This window comes from Halichoerus grypus, chromosome 4 (genome assembly GCF_964656455.1).
Source record: "Halichoerus grypus chromosome 4, mHalGry1.hap1.1, whole genome shotgun sequence".
Lineage (NCBI taxonomy): Eukaryota > Metazoa > Chordata > Mammalia > Carnivora > Phocidae > Halichoerus > Halichoerus grypus.
In genome coordinates, this window is record NC_135715.1 from 9,863,922 (window position 1) to 9,890,487 (window position 26,566).

At 40.7% G+C, this 26,566-nt stretch overlaps 2 protein-coding genes across 3 annotated transcripts in view; one reads left to right on the forward strand and one right to left on the reverse strand.

Annotated features, from left to right (window-relative positions):
- FGF14 (fibroblast growth factor 14) overlaps positions 1-13,212 on the forward strand; it is a 600,820-nt gene extending 587,608 nt beyond the window's left edge. For both annotated transcript variants that reach the window (XM_078070115.1, XM_036090393.2), the window contains exons 4-5: positions 6,899-7,097; positions 10,055-13,212. In XM_078070115.1, the coding sequence (XP_077926241.1) occupies positions 6,899-7,097; positions 10,055-10,191 (336 nt within the window). In that variant the 3' untranslated portion in view covers positions 10,192-13,212. The remainder of the gene's footprint in view (positions 1-6,898; positions 7,098-10,054) is intronic.
- A 1,436-nt stretch (positions 13,213-14,648) lies between these two features.
- The window catches only part of ITGBL1 (integrin subunit beta like 1), a 202,213-nt gene continuing 190,295 nt past the window's right edge, over positions 14,649-26,566 (reverse strand). The window contains exons 9-11 of the mRNA XM_036090391.2: positions 24,656-24,802; positions 17,845-17,958; positions 14,649-17,419 (exon numbers count right to left, since the gene is read on the reverse strand). Of these exons, the coding sequence (XP_035946284.1) occupies positions 17,328-17,419; positions 17,845-17,958; positions 24,656-24,802 (353 nt within the window). The 3' untranslated portion in view covers positions 14,649-17,327. The remainder of the gene's footprint in view (positions 17,420-17,844; positions 17,959-24,655; positions 24,803-26,566) is intronic.

Below are 26,566 nucleotides of genomic sequence, written 5' to 3' on the forward strand. Positions count from 1 at the left end.
TAAAAAAGTAAATATTTTCAGCTGAACAATATGATAAATGAGTAGGAATAGTTAAATATATTTATCTTGATGAAAAGAAATGTATTTGGGCAAGCTACTTGACTCTCTATGATCAATGACTTCATTTCTAAAATGGAGATAATAATAGCACCAATCCCATAGAATTACAGTGAGGATTAAATTCATTGATTATGTAAAGTGTGTAGCACAGTGCCTGGTGCAGAGTATACATAATTTAAGTATTAGTAAAAGTTATTAACATTATTATTATGTTATTATAATTGTTATATAATTATAATGATATCAACATTATTATGTTGAAGATTTCACTGTTGTGCACCGACAGATGTGTAAGGGTGGTGTATGGTTGTATCAATACTTTCTTAAGCGTATTTATTTTATAAGTTTTTTGCTAATATTTAAAGCACTGATACCATCTGTTCATGTTACAAGCATTATTATTTTCAGAATTTAACCATGTCTATATTCTAGAGAAAACAGATTTAACGTTATAGAACCAGTTGGCACATATTTTTACTTATAATCTTAAAATTTCTTAATTAAAGATGTGCTGTAAATACTTCATATTTTTATTTGTTTCCATTTTCTTGCCTTAATAAATTTTATACTAATGTTAAGAAATGGTAGCAAGCTTATGATTGATACCAGTTTGATATTTTCTAAAAATTTGTGAACATTTATTAATTTATTAATGGTAATAGGAACTTATTCCAATGCTTCCCAAACTCTAATATGCATACAGATCACCCGGAGTCTTGTTAAAATGCAAATTCTGATTTGGTAGGTCTGCAATGGGGCCCCAGATGCTGCATCTCTGCCAAATTCCAGGTGAAGTTGCTATTTAGCCCCTGAGTAGCAGGGACATACCTATATTCTCCTTATGTATATATTTAAAGATTTTTATATATGTATATATCATATATATGAAAATATACAAAAACACAGTTATATAAATAAATAAAATAATTAAATTATTTACTACTTAATCATTACAATAAATAAATTGTGTTCTTGCCACAATTCTAAACAAGTATGTCAATAAGTCATAAAAAGAAAATATTTATTCAATATTATATAATAAATTAAAAATATATTTAATAAATATATCAATTACTATGTCTAAAGATAAATCTCTGTATTTATAATATCTCTAAATGTCAAATAGTATCTTTCCAGCAAAAAGAAAGAAAAAGAAAATGTCTTCATTTACAATTTTTTTCTCCAGAAACTACTTAAGTACAGCTTCTGGACCTATAAATATAAGTACCAAGAGACTTCTTTGTTGGTGAGAATATACTTCAAACCACTGGGTCCTGTAATCAAATGAAAGCTGTCTCTTAAACACAAATGTAATTATGCTTTAGTTTGAAGTACACGCACAAACAATTGGCTAATTTTTTTTCTTCCTGTAGGCATTCGTCATAGTCTAATATTATGAATATTTGATTATGTAGAGTTTCAGGTAAATACGTTAGTCAACTCAATTGTCTGCTTTTGAGTATTAACTACAAATTCTGTTTTGTCCCCAAATCCACGACTGTAAATTCTTCTAAAAGGTCAGAACATGCTTCCCTTATATGTAATCTTAAGGGTGCTTCATATTTCTTTTTTAGAGCGGCCAGGATCAGAGCGGTATCATTAAAGCATATCATTGATTTTGAAACTACAGAGGTGAAGGGGAATGGGATAATTCTCTGCTGACCTCAGAGAATTCTACAAATTCTAGTAGATGACATCTCTGAAGAGTAGAAAAGGAAGAAAACAACTGAGAATTCTGGTTAAACGGATCTTTGGGATTCCTGTATGTAGGAGTGTCTGTTGTGTTGAAACCTAGAAGGAATAATTAAATCACTACTTCACTGTCCATAATAACAGTGAACGTTCGAGTTGCACTTTACGATTCTATGTATAGCTTATAAATATAACTATCAATATAACTAGAGTTTACAACTCAATGTGTAGTTTACAAATCATTTTGCACCTCTGTTATCTTATTTGACATTTGCAAGAAACCTTTATGATTTGTTACTGTTCTTCAAGGAAGAACTTGGAATCTGAGGCTCCCTCCTTCTCTCAGCTTAAGCCTGGGGAGAAATACTCCAAAGTTCAGGGTCAGAGTCATTACTGAGATGTTGATGCGAGGGGACTGAGCTTTTTGATGACTCTGAAATATAGAGGTTAATAGAATATTAACAGCAATTACTTATTGCATGTTTATTATGTGCTATGTGCTAGTGTATGTTGAATATTTCCCTACCCTCTCTTTTTAATTTATTTTAGATTTGCCATGTATTCTAATAAATGCTGTAAATTTATCTGGAATGCCTATTTTTATATTTTCCTTTGGAAACAATGGAGGTGGTGGTGGTGCTGTTGGTAGGCAAACTTGTAGATATTAACCAAAACATAAATTTTCATTTAGTCCTAGATGATGCTGGGACTAAAGGAATTTGCAGGCTACTACTTGTGTATCCTTACCAGAAACCCCAGCTCATAATACACTGTATGGGTTTTTCCAGGGACGAAACTCATGAAAATTCTCATTCAAATGGTTTACATTTGTATACATGAAAATAAGTGCAATCCAAGTTCAGTTTGGGAATACTTAGCTCTTCAGTAATTTGAAATGAGATGAACAGCCCCTCCCCATTTACCTAGATTGCGAAGTCCTCAAAATGTACCTTAGATCAGAGTTGGCAAAAATTTTCGGCAAATCACCATACAGCGAACACTGTAGACTTTGCAGGCCAGACCATCTCTGTCTCGACAATTCACCCCTGACCTTCAGAGTGTGAGCTGCAGGAACAGGCAAACAGCTACATCTGGCCCTTGGTCTGTAGTTTGCTGGACCCCTGACTTAGATCCTCACGGTCACTTCTCGTTCTTAGGTTATGGTTAATCCTGAGTTATCTGGGTTTATAGCTATTCCTGGTATGGATTATGGAACATGGGCCTTCCCTTCCCTCCACCCTCTTCTTTCATCCTGAACCCAGAAGCCTTGCTGTGTACATGCAAATGACCCATCAGGGTATTATCCTAAACAAAGGCATTTCCCTCGGAAGAGGGATTCTGCCCCTACTGTTAAGATCGATAAGTACACCCCAGATGGTGCTTTCAATTGAGAACAACCACAACATAAAGGGAGATATGAAATTTTTGTCTAATTGTTCTGTTTGTCTATTCTATGAGTGGATGATTTCATCTGGCAGTGGTGCAAATTAATATCTAAGCTTCTGCTGGAACTCAACTGTTGTTGATTTTGTTGTGGTATCGGGGGTTCTAAATATAGGCAGGCAAGACAAGGAAAAGACACACCAAACTACGTATCTATTTCGTTTTGGCAGTCTCTGAGAGCTTATATTTAAGCTTAAATTTAAATAAGCATTCTCATATTATCACTGCCGGTTTTAGAGCATTTCACTGGTGCTCTCATCGTATTACTCAAATGTATCAAAACCATACGGTTGGTTAGGGCTGTGTTGCTAAGCCACCTGGGGTTCCTTCTTTCTTTAGTACTTTGGCTTCTCTATGTTGGGGGTCTCACGCCTCAGGCTCATGGGTCCCATCTCTGACCCTTGGCCTACACACTATCGAAAAACAAAAACAAGAACTAAGAAATAGTTGCCACCATTAAAAGGAAATTTTATCTAGAAACCTGATTTTCTTATTTCCTTTGGAAAACCAGACTTAACTAAAGATCTAAGGTTTTTCTTTTCTACCATTCTGTCTCTTCAACACTGAGCCCGAGTAGGGGGCACATGTAACCTCATAGCAGGCGCTTCTCTCTTGTGTCCACCTGCTCAGTAGAGGCATTGAGTTTGTGACCCCTGCTGGGCACATGTCCCCCAGGGATCTCATCAGCTACAGTGTCCACCTGGGGACTTTTCAGTCCATCTGTCCCCCGAAGCATACTGTGGGACTCAGACACAAAACTGTGACCGGGTTAACTGTATGGTTATTATCAAGAACACGTATGTTTCTGTGTTATGTTTTGTTCATTCGCTCAATGCCACTTTCTCCTTGCAAGGAAATACCTTTTAGAAGTTAGTCCCGAGAAAAAGAAAAGATTTTCTCTCTTCAAGAATTTTTAGAACATATGGACTTTCTGTTTCCGTCTGGGCTACTGGGAGGTTCAGAACTCAATTTAACAATGCGTCATAATTCTGGTGATATTTCTCTCTTGATAATTATTTTAATACTAGTTACTAAAGTGAACATACATATATGCATGTTGTACAATTTTCCGGTCCATTTTGCAAGAGATTGGGCTTCAACATGTCAGTGTATGAGTGTTGCTAATGTCTCAGAACCTGCCTCCGCATTGGCAATAGATGTGTGTCCATAAAATACTCATCGGGCTATGTCATTATTCCCTTGCTTATTCAAGAAGGGATGTCTGCCTATCTACCTCGTGCTCATAAGAAAGCCTATGTAATTATCAGAGTGTCCAAGCCCCTATCACATTAATCTACCTTCCTATCCATATATCTGTGAAGTCACTGGCCCAGCTCCCAGAAAGAGGATGTGGAATGACTTCCTCAGAGTCCCCAGAGACAAACATTTTATCTAAAAAGACTTAGTGTCAGATGTCCTTAAGGTATACTCTGAGAATAAATGACTTCTTCCTCATCTAGGCTCTTCGTTCTCTTTCATATGCAACTTAGAGAAAAGACCCTGCATACCTCATTTGCTGATGGTAATGCCGTCATCCTGCATCACGACAGTGGGGGATCAGATGGGAGTAGGTTGACTTCTCTGTGGAACTGTTTTTCCAGAGCTAGAGGCCCTGGTGTCTCCGGGTAAAGGTCAGTCAATGGCTTGGTCTATCCAGTCAGCTTTTCGCCACTCCACTCCCAGCTGGTTTTGAGATGAGTTTTAACTCGTCTCAAGTAATGTACTCGCATGGATGCCTTGGCCTGTCTCAGTAAAAGACAAGTGACACACTGAAGTCTAATCTGTCATGGAAGGTGTGCATTCAAACAATATGTTGTACTTACTAGTCTTTTGAAGACAAACCAGTTTTATAGCATTCCACTTTATTTCCCTCACCACAAATGCATGAACACGCACCCTTTAGTGAGTTGTCCCTCTGCGCCATGGCCTGATTAACCGAGACTGTCGTTGATTAGCAAGAGAGGTGATATTTGGAAAAATAGGATTTAGTGGAAAGCCAGAACATTGATTTAGATGGGATCTCATTCAAACCTGAGCTAGCATCATCTAGAAGAAATGAAGGCCTACGTAAGTTCCTTTGGGAGTGTCTAAGCCCATCTTTTGGCTACTTTTAATCTCATCGAATTAATCACTGGATCTGTTTATCTTTGTCATGAGAAGCATCTGCCAATAACAAAACCCGTTCCCCCGGGAAAACTATTAGCTTTCAGTGATTTAAAGTAAGTAATGGGGCACTCTGAATAAATTGTATCCTGCAAGAGACACCATTTGATAATTCACACTCTCATGAGAAATATTGAAGGAACCTTTCTACAGGCAATAATGTCACATGCCTTATTATGGTTAGCATAACTTTAACTCTGACAAGTTTTATTTTTAGTCCCTAAAGGATGTGTTTTTCAGAATGTGTACAGAAAATAACGTTTAAAAAGTTATTTTCTGCAGTCATAAAAATCTATTAAGGTGAATTTTTTTTCAAGGACAGTGATTTTTTTAAAAGATCAGTGACAAGAAAGCTCTGTTTTTGCATCTGTATTTCATATATATAAAATAGCACAGTGTTGAACTATTTAAAATAACCACAAAGACAAGTTAAGTGGCTTCCATGTCTATAATTAGGAAGGTTGAATTTTTAAATTATTATTATTTTTTAAAGATTTTATTTATTTGTCAGAGAGAGAGAGAACGCACAAGCAAGGGAGGTGGCAGTCAGAAGGAGAAGCAGACTCCCCACTGAGCAAGGAGCCCGACGCGGGGCTCGATCCCAGGATCCCGAAGGCAGCAGCTTAACCGACTGAGCCACCCAGGCGTCCCTTAAATTATTTTTAATAGAGGTGTGTCAGAAATGCCTTTGTCGGCTAAAGTTTAGAAGTCTGTAAAAGTCGCCTATGAATATTTATGTCATTAATGATAATCATAAGGTAGTAAGCTTTGTGCTGCCCATCGGTGGGGATCGTGGCTTTGAGAGTCATGGCACTTAATTCATGTTACCCTCTCCGGAAACGCCGGGTGGACAGCAGTCAGGGCAGCTTCTGATGTTTCTCTTCAAGAATTCCAGTGGGGTTCCAAAGCCTGGAATTGGTCTTTATTTCTCGCTCCTGTCACTACAGCTCCCTAACACAACATCCAGCCTCAGCTCCAGCGGCTAGTTTGTGCGCCTGCTGATCCTCATGGTTTTGGTGTCAGGTTTCGGTTTGTGTCTTTGTAGGTAAAACGTATCATCCTATATATCAGTGATCCAGGGCACGGCTAGCGACTATCAGGGTAGCATATAATGATTCCTATGGAAATATTGAAAATAGATGAGCAAATACCATAAGTATAGATTTTATTTTTGTTTAGCCTATGGTAAATATATGATGCTACTTTGTTGTGCTTTTTCTGGTTATATTCTGGTTGAATTGTATTCTGTTTCAACAAGACTGTTCTGAGTTTGCTCAGGTCTCCTAGTTTCTTACAAAAAGACATGCATACTGTCGCCTATGCATATATTCCCAGGAGTAGCAGATTCTTCTCTATTCATTGTATATTGAAAAAAGTACATGGACAAATAGTTCATGCAGGACAAGGTGCGGCCAGGTCATCCCTGCCCCAGAGCTGACTCCTTCAGCCTGGCGGACAAGTTTCTGGAGGAATAAAGAAAAAGTTCAGAGAAGCTCCCATTCTTTTCTCTAACTATCTTTTCTTCCTCTTCTCTCGACAGGAACTTTTTACCCCTGAATGCAAGTTTAAAGAATCTGTTTTTGAAAACTATTATGTAATCTACTCATCTATGCTATACAGACAACAGGAATCTGGTAGAGCCTGGTTTTTGGGATTGAATAAGGAAGGGCAAGTCATGAAAGGAAACAGAGTAAAGAAAACCAAACCAGCAGCTCATTTTCTACCCAAGCCATTGGAAGGTGAGTGTTATGTGAACATTATCCCTCTCAGTCTGTGACACGTTTATTTTTCCCATTGCTAACTCTACATTGGCCACAAGGAACCCTCAGAGAATGCTGGAAATTTTCCGTATCTTGATCTGGGTGGTTGTCACACAAATGTCTACTTAAATTATGAATTTAAGATTTGTACACTTTATATATATGTGTGTGTGTTTATACATTTTATAGATATATAATATATACACACATATACATACACACACAAATTGACGGAGTATATAAAAATATATCACATATATACACATATAGCTAAGTTTTAAAAATTATGGAATATAAGTATTTGCCCATTTTGATAGTATCCAGCTGAAAATAATCACATACTTGTGAATTACTATAATTAGAGAGAATAACGAGTTAATCTCTTGGCCTTTAAAGAGCTTGTTGATGCCAGCTGTCTCCCTTCCCGCTGTACACTTGTTTAGTAAACTCGGCTGTGGCCCTGCCTTCTTCTACACGCACCTGTAAACAATGAAGCTTTCACGTTCACTTTGATCAGATTCCCAGAGAGCGCACTATAAAGTGTTGCTAATTAATCAGAAACTTCTGCACCTTTTTCATTAAGGATTCTGCCAGAAGTGCCCTTTACCTTATCTATAAGTATTCGAGAACTAGAAAAAAAAATTGATCTTGAGGCATTTCAAAAGTGTTGTCTATTCAAATACTTCTACCTTTCGCAGAAAAGCAGATCTACAATAACTCAATAAACACTTTCATCTAACTTAGTTTGATTTTCTTTTTGTTTTTTGTTCCTAGAGGAAAGGTTTAGCCATCAAGAGAAAATGTATATCGGTTTTATAATCCATCTTCTCTATAGGAATAAGATAATTCTAAATATTAAAGGTTAATTATTAATTATTTGTGGATGTATAATTCAGCTTTCAGTTTGCCTATGTTTGGAAAACCACTCTTGTTGGTTAATACCATCTTTATAATTTCAACAATGATGGCTTACTATCCCCATAACTAAATTTGCCTGTAGAACAAGTCATTGAAACCTAAACAATTAGCCACAAGGGCCTGTCTAGGAAAGGAAAAATTATACCAGAGTCTGAAATATGAGTGAATTATTCTCATTATATGATAGATCATCAGAGTAGAATTAGAGTAGAAATAAGAAATGAGAGGGTTTTACTGTCCTTCCAAAGTAACACCTCTGCGATTTGGCCTTACTGTTTTACATGAATCGAGACCATCAGACTCACCAATATTCAAATGCAAGTGAAACATTTGAAAACTAAGTCCATAAATCTTGTTTATTTGCCACCTTGCTTTGTCTCTTTGCATTAACTTTTGTTTTGAATATGAACAGATATGAACTAACGAAATTCTAAAACCTTATCTTCTAGCTGCATAAACATAATGAAAACCAAAAGGGCCTTTATGTCTCTTAACTGAGGCAAAAGCTGGAGACCAGCTATTTTTATATATCTAGCAGGAAATATCTAAGACTGAGATGCTGGGTGTAATAATATCACTTGGTATTTGAATCATACACTGAACAGTTGTGTGTATGTGTGCGTTGTGCGTTCATGGACTTCACAGGCAGAGAGAAACAGTATTTTCAAATAATTAACAGACAGAAGTACCCTAAAAATAATTAAGGGGGTATTATAATGACAGAGGTTATCACATAGTGTAATTTATAGAGGAAGATTAATTTCAAACTTTCAAACCCCATAGAGGATGTAAATTATATGATTGGAAACGTTAGGGCAAATTAGGTACTTGATTTAATCATTGATGCTCTGGGGCATTCATATCTCTTACACAACTTCACCGCATGGACAGTCAAGGTTAATGCTCTGACGCCATTGTTTCCTAATTGAATTAGTAGCGGGAGTGAGAGATTGGAAAGCGCTTCAGGGATATGGATTAATCCCTTTTAGTACCTTGCCGACTCATCTCATGCAGGTCTGGTATACGTGTGCGCTTTCAGAGCTGTGTGCTGCTGAGAATCCACGTGGTGCATTGATCCAAGAGCTATAGATCTACCACTATGATAGTCCACCCACCCGACTCTGTCTCTTCATGAAATACCGTATAAACAAAACACTCTCCAAAGCCTAAGCAGCAGGTTAGACAGCTCTAATTCACCAGTATTTCTGATGGCAGATGATTCTAACTCGGCTGATTTCCCCCAAGTCAGTCTTACATGTCCTAGCCCAGGATTCCCTAGAGTCAGTTGCCAAAAAGCCACATGAACTGTTGTGATTAACTGCGCCACTGGATACCCCTCAACTCCTCCGTGCTCACTCGCACATGGCTCCCACTTGCCCTCTTGCCACTCTGTGCTTCTGCCTTATTTTTAACAAGCTATCAGAAAACGAGGCATAAAAATACAAAATGCCCCACCCGTGCCTTCAGTTTCCATGATGGAGGGAGAGGAAATCTAAAGGCTGATGTCCAGAAGGCCCCGGCTTCAGGAAAGTGAGATCCTGGTCATTGCTTGGGGATAGCTTTGAAGTTGACACTAGAGTGATTGTGTTGCTTTTGAACCACTTGAGAGAAAAATAATGTAATGATCTAGGGTGTATGTACCTGGCCTCGAAAAGATGAATGGGAACGAGGGGGTTCAGGGGTTGATATGGGCGTGCCCTGGAAGGGAAGTCTGCGTTTTCCTAGTTGTGCAAAGAGAAGTAGGTTAAGGCATGCGCCTCAGACGTAAGGCGCACAAAGAGGCCACAGCTCCTATTTAAACCTCCTCTCCTAGACACAAACCCAGCGCACCCATGTCCATATTTTAGTTCTATAAACCAGAGAATGCGAAGGAAGTCATTTCTGCCCGGGGCCGGGGAGGGGAATGACGGCTTCAACACAGCAGTTCCCTCTGCTGCGCGGGGGGCCTGGCCATGCTCGAACCTAACCAGGTCATGTCTCCTTCCCTCCTTCCTTCATGCCCTGCTGCCTGTCACCAGTTGCCATGTACCGAGAACCCTCTTTGCATGACGTCGGAGAAACGGTCCCGAAGGCCGGGGTGACGCCGAGTAAAAGCACAAGCGCGTCGGCAATAATGAATGGCGGCAAACCAGTCAACAAAAGTAAGACGACATAGCCAGATCCTCACAGGTGTTGTGACTTTCTCGTCCTGAGCACAGTGGAGTGATTTATCCTTGCCAGACATTGCTGCGCCCGTGGCTGAGGAGCGGCTGGAAGCAAGCCGAGGCTTGCTCTCGGCCGTCTCGAACTTCCTGGCTGCGAGCGGATAAATCTCCACCTGTCGCGCCCCCAGAACAAGAAGACACCTGGACAACCAGCTAAACTCAGACCATGGAATGCCCTACCAGATATGGAATGCCTTTTTAATATCTTTTCTGTGACCGTGACACTTCATGTGAATGACACACTTCACAAGTACACTCGATACCTTGCCTGCTGACAGCTACCCATAATCCTTTTTGAGTCCTGTTTCAGCGAAATCCATGTGTTTCAGTTCAATTTTGTAGCACACCAATACTATTGAGTAATTTCTAGTTAGACGCTGTAAACCTGTGCTATTATGGATTTCTCTTCTCCCCGTTTTTACAGGGCTGCTCGCTCCGCTGTCTGTGACCTTTTGCAGAGATTGTACTCCTCTAAATCTTAAATGTGGCAGTTGGCCTAGTTCGGAGAGCGATCAAGGAATCAGGAAGCCTTCTAAACCTATTATTACAAATTGCATCTATAAAGGTTAAGAGTGTTGTCTCCGGTTCCCACTATCGATTAAACACACATATACGCTCTATCCAGTACAGATACCGTGTTCTTCAGGTCGGCGTTGCCGGGGTGAGAAATGGGTCAAACACAGTCCGGGGGGAAGCTCTCTACGATATGTGTTTGACCTTCCCCCTATAGTTTCTTTGTGTGTGTGTGTGTTTTATACATATCACAAGCTTACTGGTAATGGTAACATTTGCCTTGCCCAGCGAGCAAGACCCACTGGTTTTTGAGAAAGTGGGTCCAAAGAACTCTGTAGGCCTTGTAGGCCTGATTAAGGTTCATTTTTCATCTACTGATCCTCATTATTTGGAAAAAAGAAAAAAGAAAAAGAAAATTCAATAATTACAACCTACAAGAATTGCGCTACCTAAATCCATTTCCGATATAATCCTACCGGTTTTTAATGACCCGAACTGAATGCCATCCCCGGTTTTGGCTGCGTTCCACTCATACTCAGCAGAGCATGGGCAAGGCGGCTGTTGTGTTCTTTTCTGCAGCAGCAATGCAAACGTTAGTTATTAAATTAGACTTTAATATTTTTGGTGTTTAATGACAAGTTTTTAAACTGGACATATTAGGAAAAACTATTTTTTTTAGCTCAGCATGCTGAGTCAGGTACTGTGTATCTCACCACTCCATACCTGTAACTCAGCTTCTCGGGGCCCCGGTTGCCCAGTGGCTGGGGTGAGGTGCCTTGCCATGAGCTCAGAATGCAGTCTGTTGGATTCTTCTGGATAAAATTCAAGGCAAACCAACACGTTCAAACATCAGGTTTTTGGTCCACTCCATTGATCTGCTTTTGTTTTATTTTGCTTTTCTTAATTTCCTTTTGCCTAAGTCCGAGCGCAGGGAAGACAACCGCTAAGAAAGGTCACCAATGGTTGACTGCACAGGGAAGAAACCATGCAAAACGTTCGCGATGGGATGTAAGGAGTTTCAAAATGTGGAATACGAAACTGTTTGGAAATATATTTGTTAACTCTGTGTATACTTAATAAAATTCAATGTTTCCTCCTCAGAAGAGTTAACTGAGACCAAACTGAACCTCATTTATAGAAAACTATACGCAGGATCACGTACTGGCCTCTTGTGATTATTTCCATGAGGAAGGCTGACCCAGTCGCCATCCCCCCCGCCCCCCGCTCCCCTTCCCCCCCGCATCTGCACTGTATTTCCTGGGACATTATTTTGCCACTGCGTTCCTAAGTCTCCATGACAGCCCTTGCCCGGCATTTAAAAAATTTTGGCCTGCTTAGCTGATTAAAGATTTAGTATAAATTTAACTGTTTATGCTTACTTCATTTTCATATTGGATTTCATTTTAATAAATAAAAAGTTAGCATAACGTTTGAGTAGATTTATTGTCAATAATGCTAAAGTACGAATACAACAAAACGATTCCTTCAACCATTCTTGATTTCTTGTGACACCGTTTTAAAGCCTATTGTTTTCAACAGGATGAGTTAAAATCCGTTAGATGAATTTCACGAACCAATTATTTAGGGAAGACATGTATTCTATAATCTGTGGCAAACCGAATTATTTAACTTGACATTCCAATTAGATGGGCTTCTAGACACTGCTTGCCCCCCCCCACACACGTACACACACACACACACACACACACACACACGTACACACCAAACAACCCCACCTATTTGTTTTTGGTAATCAGCCCTACTTGCTATTTTTTTTCCCCCTGCAAGCCTATTTATTGGTTAAAATTAAGACAAGATTTATTTTTGTAAATGACTGAGATTTATGTCAACGTGCACCTCTGTTTTGTTTTTTATATGAGTTGTCTCCAAGGGCATTTATCCCTATGAATGGATGTCAAATACTTTCTTCTAATATATGTTTAGACATATTGCCGACGGGTCCTTGTTATTTGTAAATTAGACGGTTTCCTTTGTGTCTGGTCTCACCTGTTGCATGGGACGAGGACAGCACTGATGACCTGCATGTAGTAGGACCTGTGTATCAAGAACTGTTGGTATGTACTATTCAATTTACATACAAAGAGTCTGTCTGCATTGTACAGTTTCTGTGTTTAATACCATTTGTTGTATTCACAAATACAACATATTGAATAAAATATTGATATGAAGGCATATTACAAAACATCAAACAACTTTATGTAACAAAATGGCATTGCTTCACCCACGAATATAGAGAAATGTCATGTAAATAAGTTGGTACACTCAATGTTCCCCTTGACCATGCCAAAGAAAATTTTAGCTCTTTGATGATACCTCTCTTGCTATTTTTCTGGGATAAGATGCCACCATTTTTTCCCCTCAAAAATTAAGTTTGCTGTTGTTAAGCAAGTGCAATCTGTCATCATTGATGTTCTGTATAGTAAATCTGATGGAATTCATTTGTATCTACAGCCTGTGTGTTTTGTACCTCCATGTACATTTGTCAGTTGCATCGAGTCTCTCTAATGTTACATTCCTTTTGCATGCATATCTGGTAGGGGAGGATTACTTCTACTGCTCTGTTACGGTCGTTGATTGCTTCACCCATCCCTCTGCAACCCTTGGGAACGTTCGTTGTTTTGATATTCCAGGGGACACCACTTTTATTTTCTTTTAAGTTTGCTTTCTAAAATATTTGGCTACAACTTTACTTGGAAAAATTATGGAAGAGATGCAGATGGTGCACCCTATGTAAAGAGTAAAATGGTACTGAGCAAGGTTTCGTTACAAATCCTGCAGAATTTAGGGATTCTTGCCCTAAACATTTGCCTGCCCTGAGTGTTTGGGGATAGGAGATAGCTTTAGGAGCTCCACAAATGGGCCAACAAGACTCCTGCTGCAGTCCTTCTAATTATTTACCTCTTGGAGAGTAAGCAGAGTGAGTATTTTTAACACACCTGGCCAGTTGCTCACTTAATGCCTAAAGCACTAAAACAGTCAGATGTTTTCGAGATGACCAATGTTAGATTTGGTTTTCTTTTAGAAAACAAAACAACAACAACAACAACTTCTTGTTCCTTAAGTTAGACATGTATCACTTCATTTAAGGTTTTATTCCTAATATTACAGGGAGAACTAATGTTTGAAGGAGAGACCAGATTGACTAAGAAATCCATTTTAGGACGAAATAAAATAATTGAAAACTATTTTCAATTGTATTTAAGAACAAGACTATTTCCAGGGAAAGCAATTGGCTAAACACAGACATACCAACATCCAGACGCAAACGGTGTTACTTTGGAGTAAAATACATTTCCTAGCTTAAGTTTCTTAGCTTACAAGGGGGCACACAAGGCCTATTGACTCTTGGATACTGGGTAGGGCTTCAGAGATTGATAGTGAGTCTGTAAAGCAAAGGCTGAGTGGTGACTCGTTTTTTTTTTTTTTTTCTCAGTTATCATTCTGTCTGATCCTGATGTTTGCTGGCAAAGATTGTGTTTGCATTTGAAGTGGTGGAGGCCATTCCTTTCAAGGTGCTGCAGGAATCTAGATGAGCTCAAGGGGTCCCGGGAGAAAATGGGGTATAATTATTAGCCTCCTGGGTCTTAGGACCTTAGCTGAATTTTACTGAAAAGTCCTTGTGGAAGAATTCCTCAGTAACGGTGTGCCAACAAGCAGGGTGAGGGCCAACACCAGCAGCAGACATGTCGCATCCTTCCCAACTGACGTTAATCTCCCCATAACTTCACAGGAACTCGAACAAGCCGATGAGCTTCGCACATTTACCCTTCCCCTACTACAAGTCTGTTCCTGCCCTGCCTTTTTTTGAAAAAGGGAGTTTTTTACCTTAGTAACAGAATTAAAAGTTAAAATACAAAATCACATCGAAGAAGGGTAGGATTTACCTCTTTACATGTAAGCGTATTTTATTTTTTCCAACTTAAACATGTAAATTAAATAACTTCTTAATAGGTCTATTGATGATTGCCTTGCTACAGTCAAATTCATATACACGCATACGAAATATTATAGCAGACAGAAGTAAAAAGAAACTATTTCTGTTTTAAAAGAAAAATATTCATTAGCGATTAGGTACCAGGTGACTTATTCTATAACTCAGTTTCAGTTCAATAACTTGTGGCTAAATCAACCCAGGAGAGAACTGACTGTCATATATTTTCAGCCTTGTCAAAAAATTTGAATAAATCACATTGCGAACTTTCTAGTACAATTTCTCTGTCTCGAAACTTTTCCCTAAAAAAAGTAAATGCTGAGGACACTTTTCTTATATGAAAATATAAAAAGAGAAGCCCTTTCTTTGTAGTTGTTAACAGAAGGGATAACAAACGTAGAGAACCGCAAGAAAAATAAGACACACCCAGGATTCCAGGATAAGACAAAGGAAATTAAGGGCAGCTTCAGGAGAGCTCAGGTTGGCAAAATGCTGCCGGAAGGCTGGGAGCCAAATCGAGCACAGTCTGTTTTTGTAAAAATGCCCATGAGCTCTGAACGAGTTTGCTTTCTGTTTTCCCTTTTATAGTTCTAAAGTATTAAAAACAAACAAGAGAAGATCCAACAGAGATGTATGTGGCCCACAAAGTCTAAAATATTTACTCTGGTCCTTTATAGAAAGCAGAGTTCTGCAGGAGGGGAAGCTGAAGGTCGTTTGTATACGATGGCTTCTAGATAATGAAGGGAATTCTGATGATGGTGCATCATCGAGTCATCAAAAGTGCTGCTGAACAATTACAACAGGTTGGTTTGAGGCTTAAAACAATTAGATAGAGAGGAGGAAAGAATATACTCTATATTATTTCTCAACTGCTTCTATTTCCCTCATTTTACAAAACCGATATATCAACGGACATACTCAACAATAGAGATACAACTAATACGGTTGCACTCCATAATCTCAGGATAGAGATAACAATTTTATAAATCTATTAAAGTATGAGAACACTATTAGTACTATAAAAGTCGGCATCAGATAAACTTTCTCCTAAATAATTTTCAATATTAAATTTTTAAGTAACTCGGCAGATGCATATTTTCCTTATTTTTGGTGACTTGACTTATAAAGTCCAAGCCATGACTCTAGAATATTTACATCATTAAGTAAAATTTCCAAGTAAAAATTTTCATCTTAAACAATGCGGAAAAAATGGTTTTGTTACATTATTCTAGGATTTTACAAAATATAATTCACATTTAGAAAAAAAATGGGTTTTTTTAGCTCCAAATAATTAACGGTTGCCTAAACTAATGTGTGTAAGTAGATTTAACTGTAAATATGTAAGGGAAGTCCTAATTATTGTACATTTTCATAATTCAATGTGAATTTCATACAGAGCAAAATTTCACCATTAAGAAAATAAACATTTTGTTCCTATCGCTGAGTGAATATTTGTAATTTCTACTTAACACATTTCTAGATTTTTTTTTAATCCTTTGAGCTTTGAGAATGGTGTCATTTGATCACAGTATCTCTTCTTGACTTCTTTGCATGACCCTACTTTTCCAGTAAATAATGTGTCCTTGGAAATAAGAGTCTTTAAGGGAAATGAATGCATATTTCAGGCCCATCGTAGGTCCAATTAGATATTGTCTTTTTAAAAGGCAAGTTACCATGGAATAATTTAAATAGTGAAAAATCAAAGACCTTGTACTCCTACCCCTGCCCAGTTTAAAAAGGGATCTAGGAACATAAGATGCCCCTGAATACCAATTCATTTTGTGTTGTTGTTAATCAGCAGTAGGCAAATATATATTGACACAGATTATAAGCAACTTACGTAACTATTTATTAAAAATGTCAAACTGTACATTTTTCATACTTCCTTCCTGAGAGAATCTTCTTTTGTGAGTTTAAAGTGAGATCAGACGAATGACTTACTGGCTAAAACTGACCAGTCTTTTTCTTTAAAAAGCACTGGTGATCCGCCCTCTGCCCCCCACCTCCCCCGCCCCCCGACATTTTCCCTTATGTGTGCTTGTCTTTATTGTCCCCACATAGAAATGCTGAGTGACAGGGATTCCTGCAAAAAAATATGAGCGATGGATTTATGTGAGGGTATTTCCTTAGCTTCTCATGGGGTCTTTCTTGTGAGGGATACGCATGTCTAAGGACCATGTAATTCAACGTTTCTCAACTCTGGCGCTATTAACGATTGGAGTCCGCTAACTTTTTGTCGTGGGGGCCGTCCTGGGCACCGTAGGATGTTTAAGCAGCATCCCTGGCCTCTGCCCATTAGAGGCCTGTGACACGCCCTCCCATCCCACCCGGTGTGACAACTGAAGCTGTACACATTGCCAGGTGTTTTCCGGATGGCAAAGTCACCCTTGTTGAGAACCACTGATGTAAACTCTGGAAGAGACATTCTTTCTGGCGTTATTTACATCAGACTTTGCTTAATTCATTTTTTAATAGGGACCCAGACTTCATGCAGGCATTCAGAAACAGAAAAACATACAATAGTCTCTTTGACCGGTCCTAGTGGTGATTATGCAGGGTGGCCTTTGCATTTATATTGTTCTAATGGAAAAGTAAAGACTCCAGTCCTCTCCTGTGTAACTGTTAAGGATACTCCGTGCCAAGCCAGATTTCACATGCATTTCCGTTCCATCCATCCCAGCACTCACAGTTCCCGCAATTACAGATTCCATTCCCTGCAAGAAAATACACGGGGGATCATCATCATGACCGAAATGCACCAAGTTAAAAAATGTTCTTGTCAACCACAGCCGCTCATAGTCGAAGCCATCCCATTCATCCTCTGCAGCCACCTTATTATGATCTCATTAAACAGCTATGGGAAATCTGATCTTTCAAACGATTGCTGGCATCCACTTGGTGCCACCAGCTAGGCAGTGTCCATCCAGTAGTGCCCACCCTGTTTCATTCCAGCTGGGCTTTGCCTCCATCTCTATTTCCCCTGGAGCTTGTTTAAGCACATGTTTTACAAGCAGTTCTCAGGACTCGATAATCGGGAAGCAGCCCCGACCACATGGCCATGGGCGGCACCACGTGGCGGGTGCTGTTTGTCTTTCTCCCAAACGGGGGTACGGAGCGAGCAGAGCAGGTCATACCGCACCTGTGCAAATGAGGCCGTCGTGCTTGTCACAGTCCCTGTCGTCACAGTCACAGAGTTCTCCCGAAATATACCACTCTTCCGCAGAGCAAATGCACTTTCCACAGTGGCAAGAACCTGAAATCACAAAGGGCACGACTTGCTGTCAGCATGTAACTAAAGGTTGCTGTCTAGAATAGAACATTGTCAACGCACAGACAACAGGCTTCTAAAAACCCATCTTCCCAAGGTACAAGTTTATTGAAGAGCCTGTTGCTCAGAGGGGAGCTTTACTTACCACAATTCATAAAGGTCATCCAGGAAAGGCTTCATTATGGATCTAGACAGTTGCAATTAGCCTTGAGCAAATGTTTCATGGCCTAGTCTGGTTGAAATGTCAGTAAGAGCAGAATGTGCTGATTCTTATAGATGGCCTTCCAAAAAGGTGTTCAAAAACAGATGCTTTTCTCTCTCTCTCTTTTTTTTTTTCCTGAGTTGAATCATGTTTTAAAAGTGTCTGCTCTTTAAAGGAACTGAACGGTAAGTTCTAGTAAATAAGGATGCATTTTATAATTAAAATTACTACTAAATTATTGGGCTTCCACTTTTGGATTTTTGTCTACATGATTTTCTGAAAGGAGGATCACACCTGCGTATTGGGTGGCTCGTCAATGTGCTCCAAATGCACACACGACCACTCGTGGGCATCTGACTTATGGGCTCTCACCCCGGGGACCCCCTGCCACGATCAAGGAGAGCTCTAATCTCCCCCCAAAAGTTCATCTTCTATGAAGCTCTGCCAACTTTCTCATTACTTCACCCATTTCCCCTCTTTTTATTTCCTACCAGGAAGAAACTTCCACTTCTGCTATTAAAAATATCTTGGTGTACTGAAAAACAATTTTATGAATGGTATATTTAAAAGGAGAAAAAACATACGAATTAAATGATCTCACAAAGAGAAGAAAGTTCTCTTGGTCTACACGTCCTTACATGACAGGCTCAAAAACCCTCACATGGCAAAATGACTTCTATAGCAGCAGTAAAGACAACTTTAAAATTAAAAAGGAAACACACATCAAAAGGACTTCCCCTTCCTCCTATGTCTTTGGCTTGGATGTTCCTTCCCAATGTGATTTCCTTTTACTAAATGAGGGCTATCACTACATGTTTCAGGTCAAAAATCACCTTAAGAGAATGTGAAGGAGAAAAAGCATTTTGATATATTTGACAAAATTCCAGACTTGTTAAGTTCAAAATGTAATGGGAGCGGGGCGGGGACCAATCACTAATTAGTGCCTCTGTGAGATACAGTGATTGAGAAATGAGTTAGCAAGCTGGGAGATAAAAGTGGTTAGAGAAAGGAATATTTGCCATAGATATCATGAAAGGATTCATATAAACGGGTCCCATGCCTCAGGCACTTGGTGATATTTCATACGGAAACTGGCACGTGCATTTAGCTACAAGAATCCCCAATGGCCAAATTAAACGTGTGACATGCCTTGTTACACTTCTCAAGGTAAGGGGCGGGTCTGAATTAGTGATAGGCTGACAACTGTGTTTACACTGATCAACTCCTTGCTTAAGCACAGCATGATTTCATTTAGTCTGGACTGTTTTCCTGAGGGTCTAGGATGATCTGCACGCTCTTGAGCACGGTCTAGACATCTCTCGCTTCTGATGAGTGACTGGCAGGCTGCACAGGACCCAGGAGCTGAGCCTCCTGGTCAGTCCGTGAGGGATGGTGGCTCCTTCTTGGCTACATCCAGGTAGAGAGCTTCCTTAGTTTAGAAGTGTATTTAACTTCACTTCAAGTACTGTCTTTTGATCTTCGTAGGCACAGAAATGTTCAACATACAACTACTCATTTAGCAGGCGGTTAGCGATATATCTACAACAAAGAAAACTTGGGGCGTTTCATTGACTTTTCATTGCAATTTCCTCAGAAGGCACCATTATTTAGTGCCTTCTTTCCACGAGTAGAGGAAGATTAATTATTTGAAGAATTTGACTGGTTTTAGTTGTTTCTAAAATAGTGCCTCCCTTACATTGCAAAATTAGTTCTAGAAAGAAGCAGAAGCAAATGACTTTATATGTCCATGATATTCGTGTATCACACCTAGGATATCTTCTTTTATGTGGTCACAATTCATGAAAAGATCTCACATTTCACTTTTAAACTTATCCCCTGGCTCTGAAACTATTCTCATTGCTGCTCTAGCTTCTGAAATGCTTAGCTTCAGGCCATATCAACGTAGTTTCCCAAAACTGATAAGCTCAGCTAAAGTTAATATGGTATACACTGATAGACCGTTTGACAAGTAAATCCCAGTTCCCAAAGTCTACTAGTTACTGAAATACTTAGAATGCAAAATGCGGATTGGTTTTTGTGTGTGCTGTGAAAACTAGCTTTTCTTGGTCAGCATCTTCCCCAGCTGTGTTGCTCCTTTCCTGTTTGTCAATTCTCAGTGTATCTTAGAGGTCGGAAATTCTTCCACAGCTTGTGAAACTAGGAATAGCCTCGCATGTAATAACACAGTGGGATAGTTATGAGGACCTCTTATAGCCTTTGTCTATGGTCTGGCTCTTTTCATTGATAACCAGAGGTCAAACTGCCTGTCTCTGCAAAGGGAAAAACTGAGGGAGAGGATTCTGTCGGACACACACAGGCCACATGACTGCCAAGAGGTGACCAACTGTTTAGCTCAGCTGGCTGGGACCCACTCACACCCATGAGGCCAGTCCAGCCATAGGAGAAGCTGGCCCATGCAGGCAGGAGCTCCCGGGTAGTAAGCCCAGGACCACAATATCACTAACCCATTTACTTTCTTTCTCGCTATAAGGACCCCCAAGAGGGCTCCGATCTCTCTTCTGTGCTTCTTATTGGCTTCCATTCCCGGGGAACCAGCTGCATTTTCTCATTTGTCTTCAAAGCATCCTTAGGACTTAAGAAGGGGAAGGAAATGAAATTCTCCTGCCTTCAAACAAAGATGAGAAAATGGAAGTACAGACAGGATAAGGGGATTGCCCAGGGCCACGGGGGCCAGAAACAACAGTTATCCCAAGGTTTCAATCTGACTCAGTCTGTTCTTCTGTCTACCTACCTACCTACCTATCCACAATGCCCCTCACAGGAAAAACTTCCATATAGTTTCAAAAAATGAGTTGTGTGTTCTCACAGCTCTGACGAGACAGCCGCATCAGGGGAAGCAACTAGAACACTGGGCTAAAGCTGGTTTTTGAAGGGCAACTGGTACTCTTCCCCTTTCCTGGGGGTGGAGACGAGCCTGGGTGGAGTGGGGGGATGACAGGCGGGTGGGCATGCGCACCGTGACATCCACGGCTGATGCGGGACTCCGCAAGTGTCCTTGGGAGAGTTTAAGGAGACATCCAATGATACACAACCACAGTCATCGTCACACAACAGCAGCTTTCAGATATTACAGGTGACAACCCGGATCTACGTTGAAGTTATGAAGGTAGAAAGGCTGTTGGGCACTCTTGGATCCAAATAAATAAATCCCCAAACAAACAGCCTATGAATTATGTCATGTACTCCGCAAAGGTGGCTAAACTCAGAGGACACCTGGCTCTAAGCTCATCCCTCTGGCTATTCACAGAAACAATTTGAGTCTAAGGGCAAGGAACCTTTGTTAGCGGCCCCATTAATAAAGTTGGACTTTCTTTTTCGTTCATCAAGCCTGACAAAATGCTGCAACCTGACGTGCCAGCAGGGACTTCTCACGATCGTGCTAACTACTCCATCTGTTACGAAGGTCACCACAATGTATCTTGTTTTCAATTTTTCCATGGAGTGATTTGTTGTCTTGGCTATCAACTTGTAAAGAAATAAAATGCTATTTCTTCATCGTCTCCTGAGGTGACAGCTTTATTCACAGCTCACGGGAAGCGCATGTTCCAGACTTGTCTTTCTGGTGGAAACACTTAGATGGCAGTCACCTCAGGCTTACTGCACATGCCTGTCCCATATTTGGAGAAAGAGAAAGGTTCCAACTTCCTCTGCGATCATCAGGGCGAGGGGTTTTCGTTTGCAAATTTGAGAAAAAGTATGTGGAATTCTGGCAAGTCCATGAGATCAAGAAATACATGGTCCTGGTCAAGGCCCACTCCTCTATCTTGCCACCATGTTAGAAGACCGTTAGTCTACTTCCTGGACTACTTTTCCTGTGGTTCTTGGGGTGGGGTTGGAGTGGCACCTTCCATGGGGACAGGAGTAACGGCTGCACCCCCGTTCTCCTCTGTGCCTACAGTTTCGTGATCTTGGCCCCTTTCTTCCTGTATAATCCAGCACAGAACTCTCCAGAACAGGAGGAGAGAAAGAAGCCAGAGCCAGACGCTGCCAACAGCGGGAAGGCCCGCCCTCAGCACTCACACCAGCCTCAAAACGTACAGCCTCCGGAAGCTCTCACATTCTCTTCTGAGTTTAACGACTCTGAAACTCTCTACTCACTGAAGGATAAACCGCTTAGACAAATAGACTTTCAACCCTTCATTGATCTCTGGATATATTACCATCACCCAAAGCAAACAATTTGAGAAGGCATTAACTAGAGAGAGATTTCCTTGTTCTGTTTTGTTTTGAGGAAATGCCTTTGGGTCAATATTTAGTCAAGCTATTCTTTTTGCATTTTCTGCATTTGTGATGCTGAAGAATAAGACTCTCCCCAGAAAGTAATGGCTTTAAAAAAGAACGTTCATTTCTTCAAAAGAAACGGCTCCTCTTTGTATGAAATTCAGTGTAGCAAACGACAGACTGGTATTTGCTATCTGGGTGAGCACGGCTTTGTGCTTTCTGCCTGTACTTGCCAGTGGACACGACTTAGCCAAGGCCTGCTCGTGGACAACGTTAATGATTCCACAGTGTGTCTAGTAAATACACACACACACACTCCCAAAGTGGCTGATTTTTTAAAGTAAACTAATATTGGGGCGCCTGGGTGGCTCAGTCAGTTAAGCGACTGCCTTGGGCTCAGGTCGTGATCCCAGGGTCCTGGGATCGAGCCCCACGTCAGGCTTCCTGCTCCGCGGGGAGTCTGCTTCTCCCTCTCGCTCTGCCTGCCGCTCTGCCTACTTGTGCTCTCTATCTCTCTGTCAAATAAATAAATAAAATGTTTAAAAATAAATAAATAAATAAAGTAAACTAATATTAACAAGCACACTAATGTTTTAATATGACTGGGAATCCTCATTCTGTAGAGTTTCTGGGAAAATTTACTATCCTTATTCCAACAATAATGCCATTATGGAAAACCAACTAACAAAAAAATCTAAGCTTTAGAGCTCTGTGTTTAGAGCTGTACTCAGAAAGAAGAAATCGAATTCAGACCAGGTTAATCATTCTCCCCCCTTGGTTATTTGCAGGACACTGTCTTCTGATCTGATAACATTTCTTCCCCCCCCCCCCCCCAGTTTCCCCCTGAAAGGTTAAATCCATCCCTACCTCCTTTCCTGTTTTCTTTGTTAATCTCCTCCTCCACAATTCTTTCACCCTTTCTGGCTCTCCCAACAGAACTTGAACCTAAAGCAGGTGTTGCCAGGCATTAAGAGCCCCTGACAGACAGACTGGTGCTAGATTCATCTGGGAGTTGGAATTAGAACGAATTTAATAAGAGAACAAACAGGGAACAACGTGGTTGCTTTAAACTTCGATTGCCACCTGACGGTTACCATTGCATTAAGTGGAAGGCACGGCCTCCTTGGCAGAACACAAAGTCTTGAGGATAAGCAGGGCATCTTCACCTCTAGCTGTGCCTTGTCTGAAAAGGGGACAGGGCTGTCCGTTGGGCAAGGAGGCCTCTGGCTGAAGAAGAGAGTCTGGACACCCCGTGCCATCTAGATGCATGAAGGGCAGCTCCTGAACGTTACTGAGAAACTGGTGAGCTTCCAGAACCTTCCTGGTATTTTCCTAGGCACTAGCAAGGAGGAATGTGACAGCCTTCTAGATGAGCCCATATGCACCCTGAGAACAGGATTTTAAAGTCCCTTCAAGAATTCACACAGAAACATCAACATCAAGGTGCCTGAAATTTAATCTGTCACTATTCTTTCTCAGAAAAAAAAAAAAAGATCTGTTTTGCTTTTCTGGGGGACTTCAGGGGACAATGGGCGGGATTGCTATTCTTCTAGAATTTGTTTCTGTAGTGAATGTTTGAATGGGATGGTGGCTCCTATTCAACCAACTTGCAAATTATAAACACACTGCAGGCTTGATTTTTGTTATATATTAGATTACACATGTTTGGTTGGAAAATTGGTGATTTTTAGGCCAAAGAAAATGACGCCAGAATTTTGAGACCCATAGACTCTTCCATTCCTTTTTTATGAAACAAAATATTTAGTTTCCCTTTTGTCTTTCTCCCACCTTCAGCCCTCCCCTCCCCCACACACCCATCTACATCATCCAGTGTCTCACAGTTCAGATACTTGGGATCACTTTTCTGCAGTTCTGGGCTGCGCTATTTTCACAGGGGAACTCAACGATTACCCCTCTGCCTTTTGGGGTGTCCATTCACCGCCCATTATACCTCGTCATCTTTTCTTCTTTATACATTAATTACAGGTCACTGAGCCACGACGATGGACGCCAAGTGGCTGAGGACCTTTTCGCAGGAAACCCTTCGCACGCATTTCATTGTCTTAGACCCCACGCTTCATGTGGTTAACTTTCAAGTCTGAGGTCTGGTACAAGCCTAGGGCAGCATGCTTTTCATTCCTGCAAGGTGCCCTCCGGGGGGGGGGGGGGTTGTAGGCGAGGCCGTACAAACCATGCGTCAGATCGGGGCCCCGTCCAAGCTCCGGCAGGGATACTCACCCTTCCCCGAGCACAGTACGCCGTCCGCGGACTCACACAAACTCTCGCTTTGTTGCTCCGTCAGGTTACACTTCCGCGGGTGCTGGCAGAGCTCCCCGAACCAGCCTCTCCCACACACGCAGCGACCACAGGAGCACGTTCCGTGGCCTGCCAAGCAATCGCGGAGTGAGGGGGAGAAGGGGAGATGGGTAAATATCCAGCGGAATCGCAGTTCTTAAGAGAGAAATACGTAAGCCGGAGGACCTCATTTCCTATCAAGCAAACACGCTTCCCTTTATACCGAGGCGATTTAGCATACTGTTTAAAAGAGCTTCACAACCGAGTTCCAGATTAACATGCTACATTTGAATGTAGCACAGGAGATGGTCTGAGAAAGAAAGCAAGCTTGAAACGATTTAAAATGGAATTTTATCATCCTTCCTTGATACAAGATACTCCCTCATCTGCATTTTTAACAGCACGAAGTCTCCGCGCGCTTGCTCATCGCGCTGGCCGTGACATCCAGACCAGCTTGCGAGGCTACTCACGTTACCATGGCTCGCTGAATTTATTGATTGCCCTCCTATTGTTTACTAATAAAAAACAAAAGGTTAACTTCCATAGGAATGGCATTATGTTACTTTATCTGTGTACCCTCCCCTTAGTAAAAACAGATGTAAGTTTAAGTCGATTTATTGTATAGATTTTAAAAGCAGCATAAGGCTTAGATTCGTATCTTTGACATTTTTTTCCCCCTTTTGTTTTTGTCATTGGCTCCTGGTTCTGGGGATGTCTAGTTTTTGGTGTATCTATCACACTGTTATTTATCACAGTCACTCACCAGCATAAAGTCCATCTAATTGCTTGCCACCAACATCCCATTACATTGTCTCATCTGCCACTTTAATCTCTTATTTTCAACCAATGCTTCATTCTTTTACCTGTATGTACATTACCTTACAGCCAGGTCTCTTCAAACAGAACAACCAAAAAACTATTTGTTGGGTAAAATTTTGCTGATGATGAGCAGAACATTTTCCTAGGCACCAGGGGATACAAAATCAAGCATGGCAGACATGATCGGTAGTTTTAACTGCTGCATAGTTTAAAGGTATACAGTTGGCATTCATGGACACTTTCTTCTTGAGAAGTCTCTCCTAGAGTGGTTTTCATGACCTGGGACCCTCCTCCTTCCAACGCTTCTCCTGTGTCTATTTTTCTACTTGTTTTCCCTGACCTAATTAATGAGAGTATCCCCTGATTATCTAGTCTTAAACTTCTTTTATCTCTCCATAATCTCTCTTTTGAAAAATTCATAAATCACAGGCTTTCAGATAGCGGCAATGATCACAGGACTGTATCTCCAGCCTCTAAATTTCTCCTAACGTCCACTCCCGTGATTGCATTCTTTGTATTCTTTTTTTTTTTTAAGGTTTTATTTATTTATTTGAGAGAGAGAGCATGAGCAGAGGGAATGGCAGAGGGAGAAGCAGACTCCCTGCTGAGAAGGGAGCCCGATGCGGGGCTCGATCCCGGGACTCCAGGATCATGACCTGAGCTGAAGGCAGATGCTTAACTGACTGAGCCACCCAAGCATCCCGCATACTTTGTATTCTACTAGCATCCAGACTGACCCTTCTAGACCTGCATCTACAGTTGTTTTTCCCACAGTTGCTCTTGTGTAGTATCCATTTCTTTTAATGGTGCAACTAGCCTTCCACTCACCCAGTTCAAACTATTTTGAATCAAGTTTGAATCTCTCTTACACCCCTCTTCTAAAGAGTTGCCAGAACCTGTCCACCTGTGTCACCATCATCAACCTTTGAGAGACCTTCTATCAGGTCTTTCAGTTGTGCTCACTGCTTCTCATAGTGTGACCCCACTCACATATAGCCTTGAGCACCAGCCCCGTGCAGCTCCCTAATGCTTTTG